General features: G+C 51.0%; 1 protein-coding gene across 1 annotated transcript; it reads right to left on the reverse strand.

Annotated features, from left to right (window-relative positions):
• Positions 1–1,923: 1,923 nt before the first annotated feature.
• On the reverse strand, positions 1,924–13,364 carry Sec16 (endoplasmic reticulum export factor secretory 16). The gene is made up of 26 exons (XM_029112617.1): positions 13,322–13,364; positions 11,858–12,021; positions 11,061–11,123; positions 10,653–10,943; positions 8,931–10,373; positions 8,743–8,847; positions 8,513–8,637; positions 8,065–8,355; positions 7,591–7,958; positions 7,276–7,472; positions 6,912–7,184; positions 6,558–6,803; positions 6,168–6,473; positions 5,863–5,966; positions 5,638–5,778; positions 5,336–5,536; positions 5,059–5,218; positions 4,721–4,951; positions 4,494–4,628; positions 3,969–4,157; positions 3,780–3,856; positions 3,543–3,669; positions 3,274–3,411; positions 2,312–2,438; positions 2,028–2,246; positions 1,924–1,934 (listed from the first exon to the last, which is right to left on the reverse strand). Exons 1-26 carry the CDS (start codon positions 13,362–13,364, stop codon positions 1,924–1,926), a joined length of 5,775 nt encoding a protein of 1,924 aa, XP_028968450.1.
• Positions 13,365–17,102: the final 3,738 nt, after the last annotated feature.

The following is a 17,102-nucleotide window of genomic DNA, read 5'->3' on the forward strand; positions in this document are numbered from 1 at the left end:
CGATCGTTCCCGACAGATTGCAAAATTGGGCTTTCACAGGAGACTGCCGCGCCGGTTATACAGAAGAATGCGGAGCACTGATTGAGTACTTCGGGGCATTTGCCTTCGAGCGGGATCGTCTCAGTCAGTCAGATGCTCATTTCTCCCGATGCTGCTCGCTAAGAAAGTATCCCTGACGGATCCAGAATACTAATCGTAAGACATAGCTAGGGGATATGCAACGCTACTCCGCATGGATCTCACTCAGTCCGATATCCGGCAATATCAGTTCATGGTCCATCGATAAGGGACTGATGAGCATGGATGCTGCTTGTGCCTTCGGAAAGGGATCCGCCTGCGAATTAAAATGAGGACCTCCTTCGATGACGGATATTCCCCGATCTTGAACCCTTCGAGAAAATGCCGCCACCATTGTTGCCTCATCGTTGATGCCTTGATCAGATTCGAGATATGTACGGGAATGGAGTCCAATCGAATCCAATTAGAATTCACGAACCATGTTCCTCAGCGTCCGATTTGTCCTTTTCAACGAGTCCCTCAGTATGTACATCGGAGTGATGGCGGAACTCGAAGATTTTCCGCATCTCCTATGCAGTAGCGTTTCCCATAGGCCATTTCCGAGGGTGAAACCTGAGGCTCGCGCGATTCGGAGCACCTCTTCGTATCCTCAAGTCAGAAGCCAGCCTAACTGGAGCTGAACCTCATTACGCCATGCGTCGCGAGAAACTTTTCCGTGCCAGTCAAGCCAGAATTCCGCGGACAATCTTCCTCTCCTCCTCCGTAAAGCGAGAAAATGTCTTCAGGATCCCGCCGTACCTTTGACAGTCGCCTTTTGTTTTGGGGTAGCAACTTGGCGTCCCCCCCTCAGATCCTGATTCAACGGCGATATCGCGATCTCCGGGAACCTCCAATGGCCTGATCTCTCTCGCAAGCGCTGCAGGATACAACTGCTCAAACCAGGCGGCTCTTCCTGAGAATCCTCCAGCGCAGGGACTCCGGAAGGGTATCCTAAGACTCCTCGCGGGTCCCAGCTCCCTTTCTCCGAGGTCCCGAAAGTCGGTGAAAATGACTCGAGTTGTGATCCTACGGAAAAATACGTCTGGAATGGCTTGCAGGGATATCGACTGGCCACACTGCGACAGAACTCCTCTTTGTACTAGGAATTTATAATTCAAAGAAAGACAGGGACATATTCGTCGTCTAGCCAAGGCACCGACACGCGATTTCGGAAAGGAATCACAAGGGGTCCCGCACAAACGAAGATTCGGAGAGAGTTTCGCGCTGAAAAGAAAAGGGGGAACCGCTGACCTAACCGATCCCGTCGATCGAGCGACCGGGGCTGTGATTCCCGGCCCATCTTTATTCGGCGGCTCGTGTCCGGAAGAATGACAATTGCTCAGATGATCCGATCGCTCGGGGATTCGTCTCGATTCCCGGACCGGAAGTTACTCGGAGACCCGAAGACCCGAATAAACGTCGAATGAATTTAGGGGCTGCCGCATCGAGCCGACGAAACAATTCGACGAGTCTCTTTTTCGTTCGCTCGTGACGGAGTTTCGAGCGCTCCAGCGACTGAAGTCCTGAACTGAACTTCCCACGGATAATCCTTCGGTTCGTTCCGAGTAGCGCTAGCCGATGGCCGGCTCGACGATATCCAATGGCCAGGATCTACTCGAGCGCGAGTTTCTTGCACCTTCCAGGTATTTAAAATATTTTTATTCGGTGTGTAATTGAACAAGAGCTAAATCTCAACATTGATTTCAATGAGAGTAGAAATCGGCATCCGCAGAAGAGACAATATATTTCTTTGTGTATAGGGGACTCCGTGCCGCACTCCTCGTGAATGTAACGATGTTGAAACCTCATAGCGGCTCGAAGAGTCAAAATTATGCCTATATTAGTGCCTGCTGCCCGCCACTGGCCTCACTGCTCCTCTGAAACACAATCGAAGCAAGAGTTAGTACCGGAGCATACAGCTCTCGTTCATTGGAAGCAACCCATCATTGTCAAGAGCGAGACAAAATCACCTGATTCTTGATTCTGTGATTGGTCGTCGAATCTGGCTCCGTGAGAGAGCAAATCAAAAGCCTCTCCTTCCTCCCCTCGAGGTAGAGCCGGCAACATGTATTGAGGCTGCAGCGCGGGCATCATCATCTGTGGAACAGCTCCCCCGGCATCGATTGGAGGGATTGAGGGCATCGCGGATCCCGTATGGATAGTATTTTCAACAACGTCAACGAAGCGACCTGAAAACAACCCGTTGAGTCGAGACGTCAAGCTATTACGTCATAACAATAAGTTGGGAACTTACGTTTGTTATTCGACCTTCTGAATCGATTTGACCCATTAGGGGGCGCTGCCTGCTGAACTGGGTCTGGTTGTTTACGACTCGCATCCGAGGCCGATGGAATGACTTGGGGAAAAGATTGAGCGGATGACTGAGGACGAAAGAAAAGCGTCACGACTCGATACTCGACGACTGCCTCTATCTAGAGACCCGATTCCATATTGCGTTCCACGTTAGGCTCTTTCCGTGCTTCCGAGGCCGACGGCTGGACTACACACATACTATGTATTATTCCCGACAAACGGCGGTGCCTGGTTACGCGACGCACGCCATCACGGGCTCTCGTAGCTCTGAGCTCTACAGTTGGGTCTACAGTTAATACAGAAACCGATTCAGATCGAGTCTTTGACGACGAAGTGAAGAGAATTTGCGAGCAGAAAGTCAATTTGAAATGAGTTCCGGAGGAGAAAGAAGGTGTTGTACAAACCTTCTTTGTACAAGAGTACAAAGTCTGGAGTACTGTATCTATGTAGGAGTCTGCTGTATCTATGAGAGAATCTCCCGTGGACGGGACAGAATATATACGTGAATACTTTGAAATACAGTAAAAGCTCGTTACTACGAGCACGAAGGGACCGAGGAAACTGGTTCGTTGTACCGAGTTTCCGCTGTAACGAATGCCGCTCAACACTATCCCTATGGCGAGCTGGCCGAAGGAGGAGAAATTCCTTGTTCGTTGTAACGAGAATTTCGTTGTAATGGGGGTCGTTATAACGAGCTTTTACTGTATGAGTCTTGTGATTGGTGGGAAATGCTCGAGCAACAGAAAAATCATCGACAATATCATCTTATGAATTCATGTCGCCGCGGGGGATCAGTGAGAAGCGTCTGGACTTGGACGACGCGGGAAAACCGCGCTGTAGGCTGCGCTTGGCACCGATACGGAGTCGAACAAAGGAAATGCGTCGCATCGTAGCAGAACCCACCATGGTAGGTATCGGCGGAACGGGCGCTTCGCCTCGACCGATATCCGATGGCGGTGGCGGCAACGCCGATGCAGCTCCCTGGGTCGCAGGGTCAGCGTTCCGATCGACCCAAATTTTTTTGTTTGCATCCCAAACGATCTGCAAGGTAGCCCCCGTTTGTAACAATAGTTCCTAGCTCCTAGACGCACTTTCATCACCAAGCCAATTGCGGCCAGGAAGCTGAACGCGAATCATTAGCTTTCGAATATGGCTACGGATCTCTCATTTACCGATTGCTCTTTATCATCAGGGAGGATCATCTGATTCGGTCCTTTGGGAAGGAAATTCTTAAGGATTCCAGGCAACCAGCTCGACCCAGCACGGTTCGATGGCGCGGAATTTTTCCCCGGTGAGGGACTGAAAGGGAAGGGAAAGATTATTATTTACCTCAGAGCAAGTTCTGATTACGATATGGAAATTCCGGATTGTCTCGAATGCCACAACGAGAGGAGGCGATAAACTCTTACGAGGCTCCCGGGGACATCCTTTCCGATTTCGTCTGTACCGGCGACTGCGTTTGTTGCTGATAAGATATCATTTCATCCTGGAAAGGCGTCGAAGATCCCTGGTCAAAAGAACTTCACTCGACCAAATTTTCATGCAGAATGCTTCAATTTTCGCAGGATCGTTCGCTCCCTAATTGTGATTTCACGGACCTGATGTAGCGGGGCCATTTTCATTGATTCATTAGTTGTCGCCGACGTTATAGAACTGGAGATGGAAGCGATGCTTCGTCGCTGTCCATATTGAGCCTGAGCCCCGAAAGAATTCGAATGCTCGAGCGGGGGTGCGTGAGCTGCCGGCACCTGGTGGATCCCGTCCACGGAGCTGCTCCGCGAGTATTGCTGAAAAGAGTGTATTAGGTGAATTTCCTCAGATTATAATCTTTGCAGCATCGGGGGACTTCTGCTCGAATCTTCTCGACTGAGCGACCCGCGAAAAGGTACGACTGACAGTGTCATTCCCTGTCATTCCCTTCATGTGCATTGTCGGATTTCTGAAGATTGAGGGTGCACTGCCTCTCCCTAGGCTGAGGCTCCCGCGGAATATGCCGATACTCTCGGGATTCCGGGGACTTGGAGGGGCATCGAGGAATAAGTATAGCATATGGATATATCCTCCCGTTCCGACTAAAATCGATGACATCGAGCAAGATCCCTCAGAAGCTAAGAGGAACCAACCTCGTTCGAGTAATCTGGCGTGTCTCTCGCTTGATTGGTTGGAAGCTCATCACGGGCTTCTTGAGAAGGGGGACTGGCGTTCAGCTGTCCGTAGAAACTTGACTGCTGGTGTTGGTGTTCATGGTGCTGCTGTTGCTGTAAACGTCCAATTTACAGGGTTTACAAACTTTTTCATTTCCCGAAGAAAATTGGTATACGGAAATGAACATTCAGAATCTGCGATTCACCTGCGCGTAGTAGCCATATGCTTGTTCTTGTTGCTGCTGTTGCTGCTGCTGCAGCGATTGGTCGAACGTTTGCGATGGTGCACTTTGCGGAACTTGATGTATTTGGTGGATCTCTTGCTGCTCTTGGGGCCGCACCGGAGCTTCACAATACTGCGCTTCCATTTTCACCTGGGATTCTTCGAAGTCGGATGGTCTTCTACTCTCGAGATTCCGATCGACCGGCTGACCACTCTGGAACAAGGATAGACTGTCAGATCAATGGATGAAGAGGAATCGATGCCCCTCGTTGATCATATAAGTGCGAAATGCCTGAGGAAATTCATTCGAATAGGACAGACCTGCAGCGCGATATCGACTTCCTCGAGAACCATGAGCCATTGAGGATGTCCCAAGTCTTGATTAACCGCATCTTGACTGTAGTGGGCATCGTGGTAACGTAATCTCGAAGCTAAGCAGTAGACCTCGTGAATGAGTTCGGGTTTGTAGGCGAAGTGATTCCTGCGGATACCAAACAGTCAGTCGCTCCTCATAGGACGCTTGGCGATTTCAAATGGGTCACTAGATAGATAGACACTAGGATGAATGTCATCCTGTACGAGACCATCCCTAATGTACCTGACAATCTCGATCGACAGTCGTTCGCAATAGTGAAGTGCTTCCTGAACGAAACCCCGGTCGACTAAGCGCTTCGCATGGAGATATTTATACAAGCCCAGACTTGGGAGAGTGTAGCCCGGGTTCGAAAGGGACTTCGCGTACTCGTAAATCTCGGTGCACATGATTGCCTCGTTCGTCGCGAATTCGGCGAAGTTTTGCCTGGAAAGGAATCCCTTATCAGGCGAAAGCTCCTCGTCGGGATCCGACAAAATGAAATCGTAGGTTGTGTGCCGAATCCGGTTAGCTTCATTACAACTCACATGTGACTGGTGGCAAGAAGGACAAGTTTGCACCTCTTGTCTTGGAACTCGCCGAAATCTACCTGAGCCATGAGGTAACAAAAGTGTGCGGCATACAGACATCCTCTCGAAAGAAGAATGTCTCCCATCGTTACGATCGATCTGCAAGGACGATAATTCTCTTCGACTCTGTATATATGTATTTTCCGAGATATCCTTCTGATCACGCAATGCAAGAGAGCATACCCTGCGTCGATTTCCGGCCTAGCGGACGGGTTTGCTAGAATCATAGCAAGATGAGGTCTCCAGTCTCCCCAGGTTACATCCCCCACGCAAGTCACTGAAGTCGGCTAAGTACAAGAAGCGACGGGATTGATTAGTTTGATGCGTTCGGATCCTAGATTCATGGGTCTGAGAGAGGAGCTTTCGATTCCGATGGCAGAGAGGAGCTGAGATTCAGGTGAAATGACAAACTCTCTCCGGTTGAGCTCACGAAGTGAATTGTTTCGGAGCAATTAGATTGCCCGAACAAGAGGGAAAAATAAGCTCACCTGTCGACCAGAGTATAGCTGATAAACAGTTTGCAGAGGATCGTTTCCTGCGAACGACTGGTGGAACTTGGAATCTACGTAGGCATACATTTTTGTATCCATCCTCGATGACAGAGAGAGGGCATGCCCCCATAGTTCACAACGGATGGCGTGTTCGATCGCCTCCTTACGATGACCGAACAGCAGGAGCTCCCGGAATTTCGACAAGGCTTGCTCAGGACTGAGACCTTGGCGCCGAATACCTCGCGATGCCTTACGATTGAGCCTTGTGCCGTCGACGGTGGTTTGGCTATCTTCGGAGCTCGCCTGGAAATCGACGGAGAAAAATTCAAACTGGGATCCCCGTCGAATATCTCACTTGAGTGCTGCACCGTCGAGCGTTCTTCTCACCCTGTCGCTTTCTTCGATTTGGGACATCTCCTGCTCCGCAAGTTTCTGCACCGAGGCTGGGTCGACGAAGGGAGCGTCCTTGAGGAGCAACTCGGCGATATCGGTCCCTGTCACGAGTCCATTCTGTCTCAACAGCAGTATCAAAAGTTCCCAGAGTAAAACATACGATTCACGGTCGACGATATGATCTACGTCGGGCTTATTCTTCCGGATTGCATTGACCCGTTGATTGCAGAAATGGATGACCTGCGAAAGCAAGGAAATTAAATTTGGACTGCCGATACGAATCCTCCCTGAATTCACAGAGCTAAGATCTCTATCCGGAGCAAAAATGAGTTCCGAGGAGCGTCCTACTTGATTCTTGTGTGTGTCAGCCCTCACGAGAGGTCCGGGGAACTTTGCGAGAGCTTTGCTCTCCGGATCTTCTTCCAGGAGCAACTTTAAATCGTGGATCTCAATAGCCGGTGGTTTTGAATCCAAGGTCCTGTTCGACGGATGGAGCTTGACGAAAGTATTGAGCGATGTGAAATGGGCGAAAGCGTGAGGCATGATGTACTTCTTCAACTCTTCAGGTGTTGAGACTTCTGAAACGATGGAACGAATTGATCCAGTCAAATCTCCCGAGAGCTCTCGCTCGATCACTTGCTAATTCGTCCGCGGCTCATGGTGCGTGCATCAACTCACCTTCTTGGCGTGAGCTACTTTCACCGAACACAACAGACGATGACAAACTTTCGTTCAAATCAGCGAGCCCCATGCTCACAGATTGCTGTAGGTCAGGCTCGTCGCAGATGTAGCTTCGTACTTGTCTGATGTCGAATCCTTTGGCAGCGCATTGCACAAAATAGTCATCGAGCACTGCGCGGTAATCAGGATCCGTTTTGTAGGCGTGCCTGACAACCTGTAGATCTTGACCTGGAGGGGAGTCGAATGTTCAATGCTCTGTCCGTTCTGGTCGCGGGCTCTTCTGCTCCGACCATTTCGGATCAATAGATCAATCAATGGAGCAATCAATCGCTCCCGAGATATCCACCTGTGAGCTCTTGAGGTATCATCCCCGCGCTTATTTGACTCTGTTGTTGGTGGCGATGAAGCGGCTGTTGGGGCGCGCGAAGCACTTGTGGCTGCCGCGGATGCAGTGTCGAACTTAACGACTGGAATTTGTGAGAGCTCGATGGGAAACCCCTGGGATCATGCACCGGATGCATCCCCACAGCGTAAGGACGGTCGAATCTTCCGCGCCTGTCATCCATGCTCCCGAAATGCGAAATCTCGGAATCCGAAATCTGTGAAGTCGTCATGCTGTCGTTCACTGAGGAGCCTCGAGTCGGAGGTCTATCGGGGTAGAAGTCGGGTCGTTTGTCCCGTCGATTGATATGGCCGCCTCGACGCGTGCAGGATCTGAAAATCGACCGCCATATGTAGCCTTGCTCTCGTGCGAGGTCTCGAAAGAGCGGACTCGAACCCGGTCCACAACCCTCCGGGACTTGGTCAAACGTTGGCTCACCGTCTGAGGTCGTAATCACTCTCGTCGGGATAGTCCCTACTCCTCATTCGACGAGCGTCGTCCGAACGTCTTCTCGGTCGACCAGAGGTAGCCTCGCTGTCGTCTCCACTTCTGTACTTGTTGAGTCGTTTGTCTCCCGTATACTCCGAAAAATCGGTTTCGTCCGAGTTTCGCTTGCGGTCGGTACGTCTTCGGTGCCGTTTCTCCTCGTAATAGTCTTCGTCTTCGTAGTCGCGATCACTAGCGTTTTTTCGTCGAGAACGTTCGCCGTCACTGTCACGGTGACCTCTCCTGCAACAGAAAACAGAACGATATGGGTACTAGCTTTAGATTTCGAACTCGGAGTGCCCTACCGAAGACTTCTCTCACAAAGAAGAGCGCGCCGTCCAAGCATTGGCGTCTACAATGATGAATCCATAGAACTGAATATTTTCCCCTGACAACTTACCTCCTATACTTGCGGATTTCGCTTCTGTCTGAATGATAGTCATATTTTTGAAGCCTCTCCCGTGAGTCCCTCCACCTTTGCTCACGTTTGGAAGCCGCCGGCAGCTCGTGTGCGCGTTCCTTCATCTGCAATTCCCAAGGGGAGAACCATTTTATCCAGGGGTCCGACTCGATCGGCAGGGAACCCATCGATTCATTACAGGACGTTGCCTGATACCCAGTTCTACCCACCTTCTGATGCAATGTCTCTCGATTATGTTCCGCAACTTCGCTGTCGTCCGAAGAGGACGATGAAATCGCGGAGCGTCGGCTCCTTGTCCTCTCATCCTGACTGCACTGAAAGTGGAAGCGTCGTCACGGTAACTCAAACAGAATCTCAAATGACCAGCAGAAGTATCCAATCACACATTTCAGCTCACACTTCTGTACGATTCGCTGTTCGGCGGTTGAGACGGAGGCTCCAGGGATGCCTTCGGGTTGAGAGCGACCGAAACGGGGTTCCCTCCTTCTCCTCCCAATGGACTCTGCCTGATCGACGATGCGTTTTGATACACATTCGGAACACCGCTCCGTTCGGCCGAAGCGCGTTGCCCTATGACCTCTCGGGTTGCGATGGTATTGGAGTTGGAATCGCTTTGGGAGTCGTCCGTGCCGAAAGCAGCGTTCGTCGAGCTCGGAGCCGAGCTCTGCGAAGGCACAGGGAACGCCATCGGTGCCGGGGACTCTCCCTCAGCTGGCGCTCCCTCTGAAGCAGGTCTGACCATGTCGGCTAAATACGAACTTCGTTCCTGAGAGCTGACGTCGAAGGTGGTACCTTGCGAATTCCGTCTCTGTTCGGACGACGTCGAGCCCCGACTGATCGGTCTCTCCGCGGAGCCGCATTCAATGAAGTTCTCACGTGGTGAGCAACGCTCATCGTCGTTCGCTCCCTGGTGGACCCGGGAGTCGTCGACTTCGATCGTAGACTCGGTGTCGAGGTTCCTCGTTTCAGAGACCTCCGATAACGACGGCGGGGCCACGGTCGACTCTGGATCTTGACGCTGTTGCTGGTCCACAGCTCCCGAGGGATACTGCCGCGGAGCCTCTTCGAGAGGAATATCTTCTCGGAATGATTCCCGCTTTTCGTGAGGCCTTCGATCTTCGTCTTGGGGAAACTGCGGTTCAGGGTCGCGCTGGTCGCCTCGAGCATTCTGCTGCCCGTGTTCGATTTGCTCTTGCATTCGATGTGTCGGAACTTGGGTAGAAGCTCCAAGTTGAGCTTCACAACTCGCTGCATTCGATTCTTGCGGGCGATAGTCCTGAATAGTCAAGCATTCCATGTTGTCTTCGAGGGTATCCCAGCTGTCTGAAATCGGTTGGTCGTTGTGTTCCTGCAGGGCGAGTGACGCATCCTCGAGGTCGTCTTCAACCCGAGGTTCCGCTGCTCCTGGGGTGGCCCTATCGTAATTGTCCGCTAGCCCGTCGTCTCCGCCAGGTCCCAGACTCGTATCGAATGGCATTGCCTGCGCGTTGTATCCGCCGAGCGACATCTGCTGAGCGTCCGTGTTCGCAGGTGAATCCGTGACGCTGTTGTATTGAAGTTTATCAGTCTCGTTGACACCGGCACCGTAGTCTACGCTGCCATGAGTCTCCGTGTTCGCAGGTGAATCCGTGACGCTGTTGTATTGAAATTCATCAGTCTCGTTGACACCGGCACCGTAGTCTACGCTGCCATGAGTCTCCGTGTATTCAGGGAACCGATCCGGTCCTGGTGCCTGCTGCGGGACATGGCCAAAGTCGTGGTTATTGAAGTTCTGTAGCGACTGATGTTGAGGGTCCTGGTGGTGATACTGGTTATCGAAATGTTGTTGTTGTTGTTGACGCTGTTGATGCTGTTGATGCTGTTGATGCTGTTGATACTGCTGATGCTGTTGATGTTCTTGCTGTTGTTGCTGCGGATGCTCTTGTTGCCTCTGCTGTAGTTCGGGAACACAGTCTCGGTTGCCGTGAGGCTCCCGGTGGAGGCTGTCTCTTCTATCCGCTTGTTCTATCGATTGTGAGTTTCCGGGCAAAGTCGATTGGGACGGGTACATCTGCTGGACTTGGGTCTGGCCTCCGGATGAATATCCCTCAAGCTCGGAAGTCGTTGCAAAACCTGGGACCGAATTCCCATCGTTGTACTGATACAGGGGAGTCGAGCACGTCGCTGGGTACGAGAAATTGTTCACATCCACTTGCGGAGCATACGATTCGTGACTCTCACGAGCGAGACCTGAGTCATGCTGTTGGTTATGATACACTTGATCATGATCGTATGCGGGGTACTGAGGGCTCTGTTGATTCGGAGCCTGTTGGTGTTGCGCTTGACCATAATAGTTCTGGGTAGGCAGTGATGGCTGACTATTGTTGTTTTCCCAGTTTTCCCATCCCTGATTGCCCCAATCACTCCACACCTAAAAAGATCCGCCGATGATTGCCACGGAGGAACACTTCGTTCTGAACACAATCGGAACTTTTCTGAATAATTTCGAATTCTCCTTGCCGACCTGAGAATGTCCAGTCTTACTCACATCCTGCTGAGCATTATGGCCATTAGAATCCGACTTTTGATGGAACTCCTCATTCATCACGCCCTGCAAACGGACTCATATTAGATCGTTGCGGCGGTTTGCTCGTCATCCCTGATCTCCTAGGGATTTTCGACTCGGGGGAAAGGGGACCTCTATCAGGATAAGAAATCCCATTCTGCCTAAGTGAAAGATGTAATCCACACGCTCCATCACTGAGGATCGATGTAGATATGAACGGACTCGTTACAGTTGTCAAGAGCGTCTCTGCTATTTGGACCTCGATGAAGCATGGGTGCCGAAATTCGATGCCTCCATCGAACGTCAGGCTCTTAAACCTCCATACCCCAAGCGGATGGTCCTATGGAAGGTACCGTTTTGGGTCGAGCTTTTCGATTGAAGGGTAACTGATGAGCGTATAATCTCGGAGGACGTCTCGATTCCGAATTCTTAATGGGAAGTCCATTCCAGTGGAATACAGAGAGCGAGCGACGTTTCTCCAGAGAACAAAATATTTTCAAACACAAGAGATATCCACGCGAGATCACATGATGAAGCGGAAGTCTCAGACCGAACACAGAATGAACAGCGTCAGACTTATTCTAAAGCTCCGTGGGCAGCTGTCATAGGATAATGAGCGAGGTTTTCGACGCGAAAATCAAGCGAAACTTTTTCCGGCGAACTGATGGCTGATGAACACTCGATAGAGTTGCTCAATGGATTCTCTCAGAGGATACTCCAGACGTTTCCATGCTCAGTCGGAACTTTCCCTTCGGCGGCGAACTAGAACCAGAACTCACGTGATTATCGCCCCATTGGTTGGGGTAGTTGTTGCTTGTGTGTTGGGAAGAATCCTTTTGATTTTGATGGTTGTAATCTACGTCAGAGAAGCCTTGGCTCTGGCTGGGCACCGAAAGCGTTTGAGCCTGCCATCCGCTCTGGGCGACGTTGTTTTCTTGTTTAGCTATAAGGGGATGCAAAAAATATACGGGAAATTAGCTGATCATCTGAACATGGATCACTATCGAAGGAAAAATTAAATCTGCCGGATCCTGCGCGAGATCCTGCCTGCGGAAGCGCAGTCAAGATTGATATATATTATATACAGACATAAATATAATATTATCATGTCTGTATATTCCCCTTTACGTATTCTCGGGGATCAATCCCCTTTCCTCGAACGCATTCGATTCCAGCACAGTCAATCTAGGCCTATCCTTAAATAGTCAGAGATCCGATTCGAGCCCTGATATATCGCGCGTCACTATCGCAGATAGCGGAAGACGCTATCCCTGATCACCGAGCCTCTACGGTGATGCACAACAAGCGAGCAAATGGACTACCGGAATCCACTCTGACTCGGGAAGGGCCGCCGGGGGTTCGTTGCCATATTTCGATGCTCCGATCAGATCTCTCGGCCACGAAACTCGATGATCCAAATCTTGAGATTTAAAAGTAATCTCTACGCGCACGGGAGCGACTCGCGGTCCCCCTATCGTCACAGGCAGCGAACATTCTGGCGTTCGAACTTCCGTCCTGCGAAATGTGTGTCTGTGCAAGGAGCCGCTGGAGACCTACATTCTATCTGCATAAACGACACATTCACGGCAGACTACAGAATATCATTTTGGACTCCTCTCAGAATATGGGAAACCACCCAACGCGGCTCTTTGACGCACGGCCTGCGTGGATCCGGCAATCCGAATCTGAGAGGATTCGAGCACCAATCGCCTCGAAACTGATTGAGACATTGCTCAAAGAGACTGAATATTTGCTCATCTGACGGCACTTCCAGCCACGAGCAGTCTCCTCATCCATCCGCCCCATCTTAGATCAGGATTAGGCACGTGAGACGTGAGGCGCCCCATGAGAGAAGATTCTGAGCCCAAGGTTAGCACAATCAGATTGAGTCAGAAAACTCGGGCACGGACTCGATAGTCAGATGCTCCATCGAGAGGAGTCCCCCGTGTCGAGAGTCTGGCCGTGAGAGGGTTCGTTCTCTCAGTCGGAATATCTGCTTGGGTCAATCTTCACGAATGGTCATCGGGGACATTTCCGTACGATGGCTCGCCGATCAAAACCGTATCACGCCCATGCATCGAACAAGAAGTCAACCTCATCAATATGAAATTGCACTACAGCAAGCAGTCAACGGTATCGTTCCGTGTCTCCCGATTAATCAGAAAGGCGGGAGGAGTTCCCATACCGGCTTCGACTGAGGATCCTCAGCGCCCCTGTTCGAAGAATAATTGATGTACGCTTACCTTTAGGATAGCGGCCACGTTTCTGAACCAGATTGTGCGACATTTTGAGCGGCGTTGATATTCTGAAAATAATGATAGGAAGATTAGGGAAAGCTGAGCGACTGAGCCGACGTCATGGCATAGGTCGTTCTGAACTGCAAACCTCCGTCACAACACTGCTCGTTCTCCTACTGATAACAGATTACTCTGACATCGAAAACGATCATCACCATGCACCGCTCATCGTATCCTAATCGCGTTTCGAGAACGTGTACGGCCCGAGTTCCAGACCGCGGTGAACCATCACCTGACTTTCCCCTGACTGTCCTCGGTCGAGACCGTCTATCTCGAAATCTCGAACCTCCCGAATGCTTCAATTCCGTGAACGGAGACTAACTTATTCTGGGACGGCGCGGCGCCTCACAGATTCCCACGATTATCGCACATCCCTTGAGAGCAATCGCAAATTCCAAAGGAAAGTTGTTTCCACGTTCCCCTTATCATCCGGAGCTGCCAACATATGACAAGTTTCCAGCTGTTCCCGATGTCAATAGAAGACGGCGTGACCCCCGTAACGAGCTCACATCGATCGCGGAGGGGATCCGGCAGTACTCTAAATGGGGGCAAAATTAGGCACAACTCCCCAGATGAATTTTAGAGGTCTATGACGAAATGTCGACGTGTACCTATTTCAGTGCTGTATGGCAGCAGCCGGTGCCATTCCTGTTTTCTGTCCCTTCAACGCTTCCTGCACAGGGTCCAAGCTCGGATCGATACCCTGGACAGGTAGTCGGCGAATATCCTAGCTCATTCACGGCACTTGATACTGGGAACGATATTTCAGAGTTTTCCTCCAGAGAAATTCGAAGCACTACCAGGCTTTTACATAGGAGCAGAATAGAACATCTTTTCACAAAGTCCCACAAACGAACCACAGCGAGCAGATATGTGGTACGGAACGGAATCGTGGAGAACTAGCAACGCTTGCTCCCCACAGAGTCGCGCCCGAAAAAAGTTCCGAGTCCTCTCACGCATCACCCCGAGTAGGACTTATTCGGCTCCCCTTGGCTCCTTAAGTCCGAACATAGGCGTGGTGCTCGAGAAGATGCGCCCTTTCGGCTCATGAGTCTCGGTTTCCTGACAAGCACAGCTCTAGGAGTCCCCCGCGCGCGGAGTGCCACTTGTCGCTCGACTCGCGAGAAGCGTGGAGAAGAGTTACGATGATCTTCGTCCCGAGGCCTCTCCATCGACTGGAATCACCCCGATAGGTGTGCTCACACACACAAACCGAAACTTCATCTCACCTACTCCAGAACCTTCGAATTTCGCGCCGTTCTAATGTGTTTTCCGAAATCCTGAGCAGACGGAGAGGAAAGCATCATACATCTCACTTCACATCGAAAACGTTTTTGCTGTATGTTGGGAATTTCTGCTCTGCTAGGTTCGAATGAAACTCGCTAGATTGGACGAGCGAGGGTTCAGGCCAATTCTTCCATTATTTTACGGGAGCATCCTGTTAGTGATGGACGAGCACCGTATGTGAATCGCATGATCTATTCCTGCTCCATCCTAAATCACTGAAGGCTGCCTTCTTCGTGCAGAAGGCCTGTGGCGGCAGTTTCTCCACAGATATCGATTCGCGATTCATCGAAAGTCCTGAGAAATACTCCGGAAGTCTTGATTCTCGGTCCATGTGTCCAGGCGGTGCTGTGCCGTCCAGGGCAGGCACCAGACTCAAGCAGAAATTCGGAGCTCACGAGTCACGAGGAATTAAAAAGAATCTTAGGGATCCCGGAAGAAGATTCAGGAAGTTTATCATCCGGTTGTTGACGGTCTCCATTTGAGATCGCGTGGTAGGGGAAACCAGAGAGGTACTAAATCGAAGTCTCTTTCCGGCGGGTCTATCAACTCCGCTTTTCATACATGCGAACTAGCGCCATGTCCTCTCGGCTCCCGGTAGCAAAGCTTTGCCCGGAGGCAAAGCTTCGTTTGAGCTTCGAAAGCGATCGACGCATTCGAACGATAGTTCTCACGCTGCACTCTCGTCGAAAAGAACATGGGTCTGAACATGATTCTTCTACATTCACACCTGAGAGAGTCTGAATTCCAGATGCAGAATCGCGGCTGAAAAATTCGCGATCTTGAGGCGTTGAGCCGGGGGCTCGGCCTCCAGAGCTAGAGGGAGCACATGAAATTCTTGCGAGTATGGCCCATAGGCAGCCGCCCCCGCCTCGAAAAAGTGCGGCTGGCCTTCATAATGGCAATATAATCTAATCTCGGGGATCAGCGATGATCTGTGCTCACACGTCACGGTGGAGTTGGTCCTCTATACATCACTGCGGGTCAGAACTAGTCGAGAATCTGCCGGATGTTCTTCGAGCATACCTTGGTGGACAATCGTTTTGGGAGGGAGCGGAAAGATTCACGATGGACCCACCTTGCTCAATCGAGATTGGCCAGGACGATGACTTATTCTTAGGTCAAACATTACTAGCACTCCCATGTGACAATAATTGGTCTTCTCGAATAGACCCGTAGCTTCCTCCCTGCGACGAAGAACGACTTGGCGACAGAAATGAGCCGGAGGCAGGCCCAGACCGAGAATCGGATCCGCTAGCAGGGGAATTCAATATTTTGGGGTCTCGAACAGTGCAGGATGATTCACAGCAGAACCTCCTCATAGCGTACACGGATATAACGGACACTCGGTTGCGACGGAGCGATTGCTCGGTCTCGGACGGGCTCACAGGATCTTCAATGTTACACTCGGCTATGGCGGACCCAATTACGGAATTTTGTATAGAAGAAACAGATTTCCAGGCCCGTATTTTCGTATAATAGACCGTTTCGGCCGATCACTTCAATTCCGTCATAGCGTTGCTCCATTATTGTATGATCTTCGCATGAGAAGGCGCTTCGCAGAAAATATTAGAGCGTATTCGAGGGCCGTACGCGCTCGCTGTAAGCTGGGTTCATATGCCTCTATGGGGGTCTACGACCATCAAAGATCCCTTCCGTATCTTTCTCCTTTTCTCTGAAGCATCCCACTTTGGGTACAGCTCTTCCAGCTCGAGGGTACTCAAATCAGGTGGGCTCTCCCCGGAAGGCTTCGGAGGCGCACTGAGAAGCAGTGGTTTATATCGGGGAGGGACATGGACTGTTCGGGAGGTTGAGGTTCAATTCCGGGAAGGGGGAGTTTTCCCATTGGAAACACCCTCGTTTGAAAATTCGACTCTATTCGGGATCGTGATCATCAAGTTTCCCGCCTCATTCTCCACATGTTTCGTGAATGAGTGCGTGACCTGACCTTGTGAATGAGCTCCAGAAGCTGAGTGATTGCTCAGAGCTGCATTGGCAGCGAGATATTCTCGACCGGCTCAAATCTGGTTGTGAACCAGCGGTCTCGGCGAGAAAAGTTCGGTGCAGCATATAGACGACTTCTGCAAGAGACCGCGGCGCCGTTGATGCCTATTTTCCCGGAGCTCTGCATCAGTGCTCCGTGGGTGTTGCCTCCACACCAGCTCGTAACGGGTGCTCATCCCCGGGGGATTGTTTCTCGAACGAACCCACAATACCAATACACTGCTTGTCCCTTGGCTACTAAGATAGTATTATACTTGATTATTGAATTTCCCGTCGGATCCGGGGAGGATCGAGCATCGCCCCGAACCTCCGTTAAAAAGGTCGGTACGGAAACAGGCGGTCCCCAGAATCTCGGTGGGAGATTGCCTGTCCAATTTTTCCAAGGCATTACAAATCCAAGACGGGACTTCAATTTTCGACCGGCTTCGAGCTTCTCACT

The sequence above is a fragment of the Galendromus occidentalis genome, unplaced genomic scaffold, assembly GCF_000255335.2.
Source record: "Galendromus occidentalis unplaced genomic scaffold, Mocc_1.1 scf7180000077522, whole genome shotgun sequence".
NCBI classification, from domain to species: Eukaryota; Metazoa; Arthropoda; class Arachnida; order Mesostigmata; family Phytoseiidae; genus Galendromus; species Galendromus occidentalis.

Coding starts and splice junctions, on each gene's coding strand:
- Sec16 (XM_029112617.1), bottom strand. CDS start 13,364: ATGTCGCACAATCTGGTTCAGAAACGTGGCCGCTATCCTAAAG. Junction 7,473..7,590: donor GATACCTCAAGAGCTCACAG/GTGGATATCTCG, acceptor ACTCCCCTCCAG/GTCAAGATCTACAGGTTGTC. Junction 5,967..6,167: donor AGCTATACTCTGGTCGACAG/GTGAGCTTATTT, acceptor TCTTGTACTTAG/CCGACTTCAGTGACTTGCGT.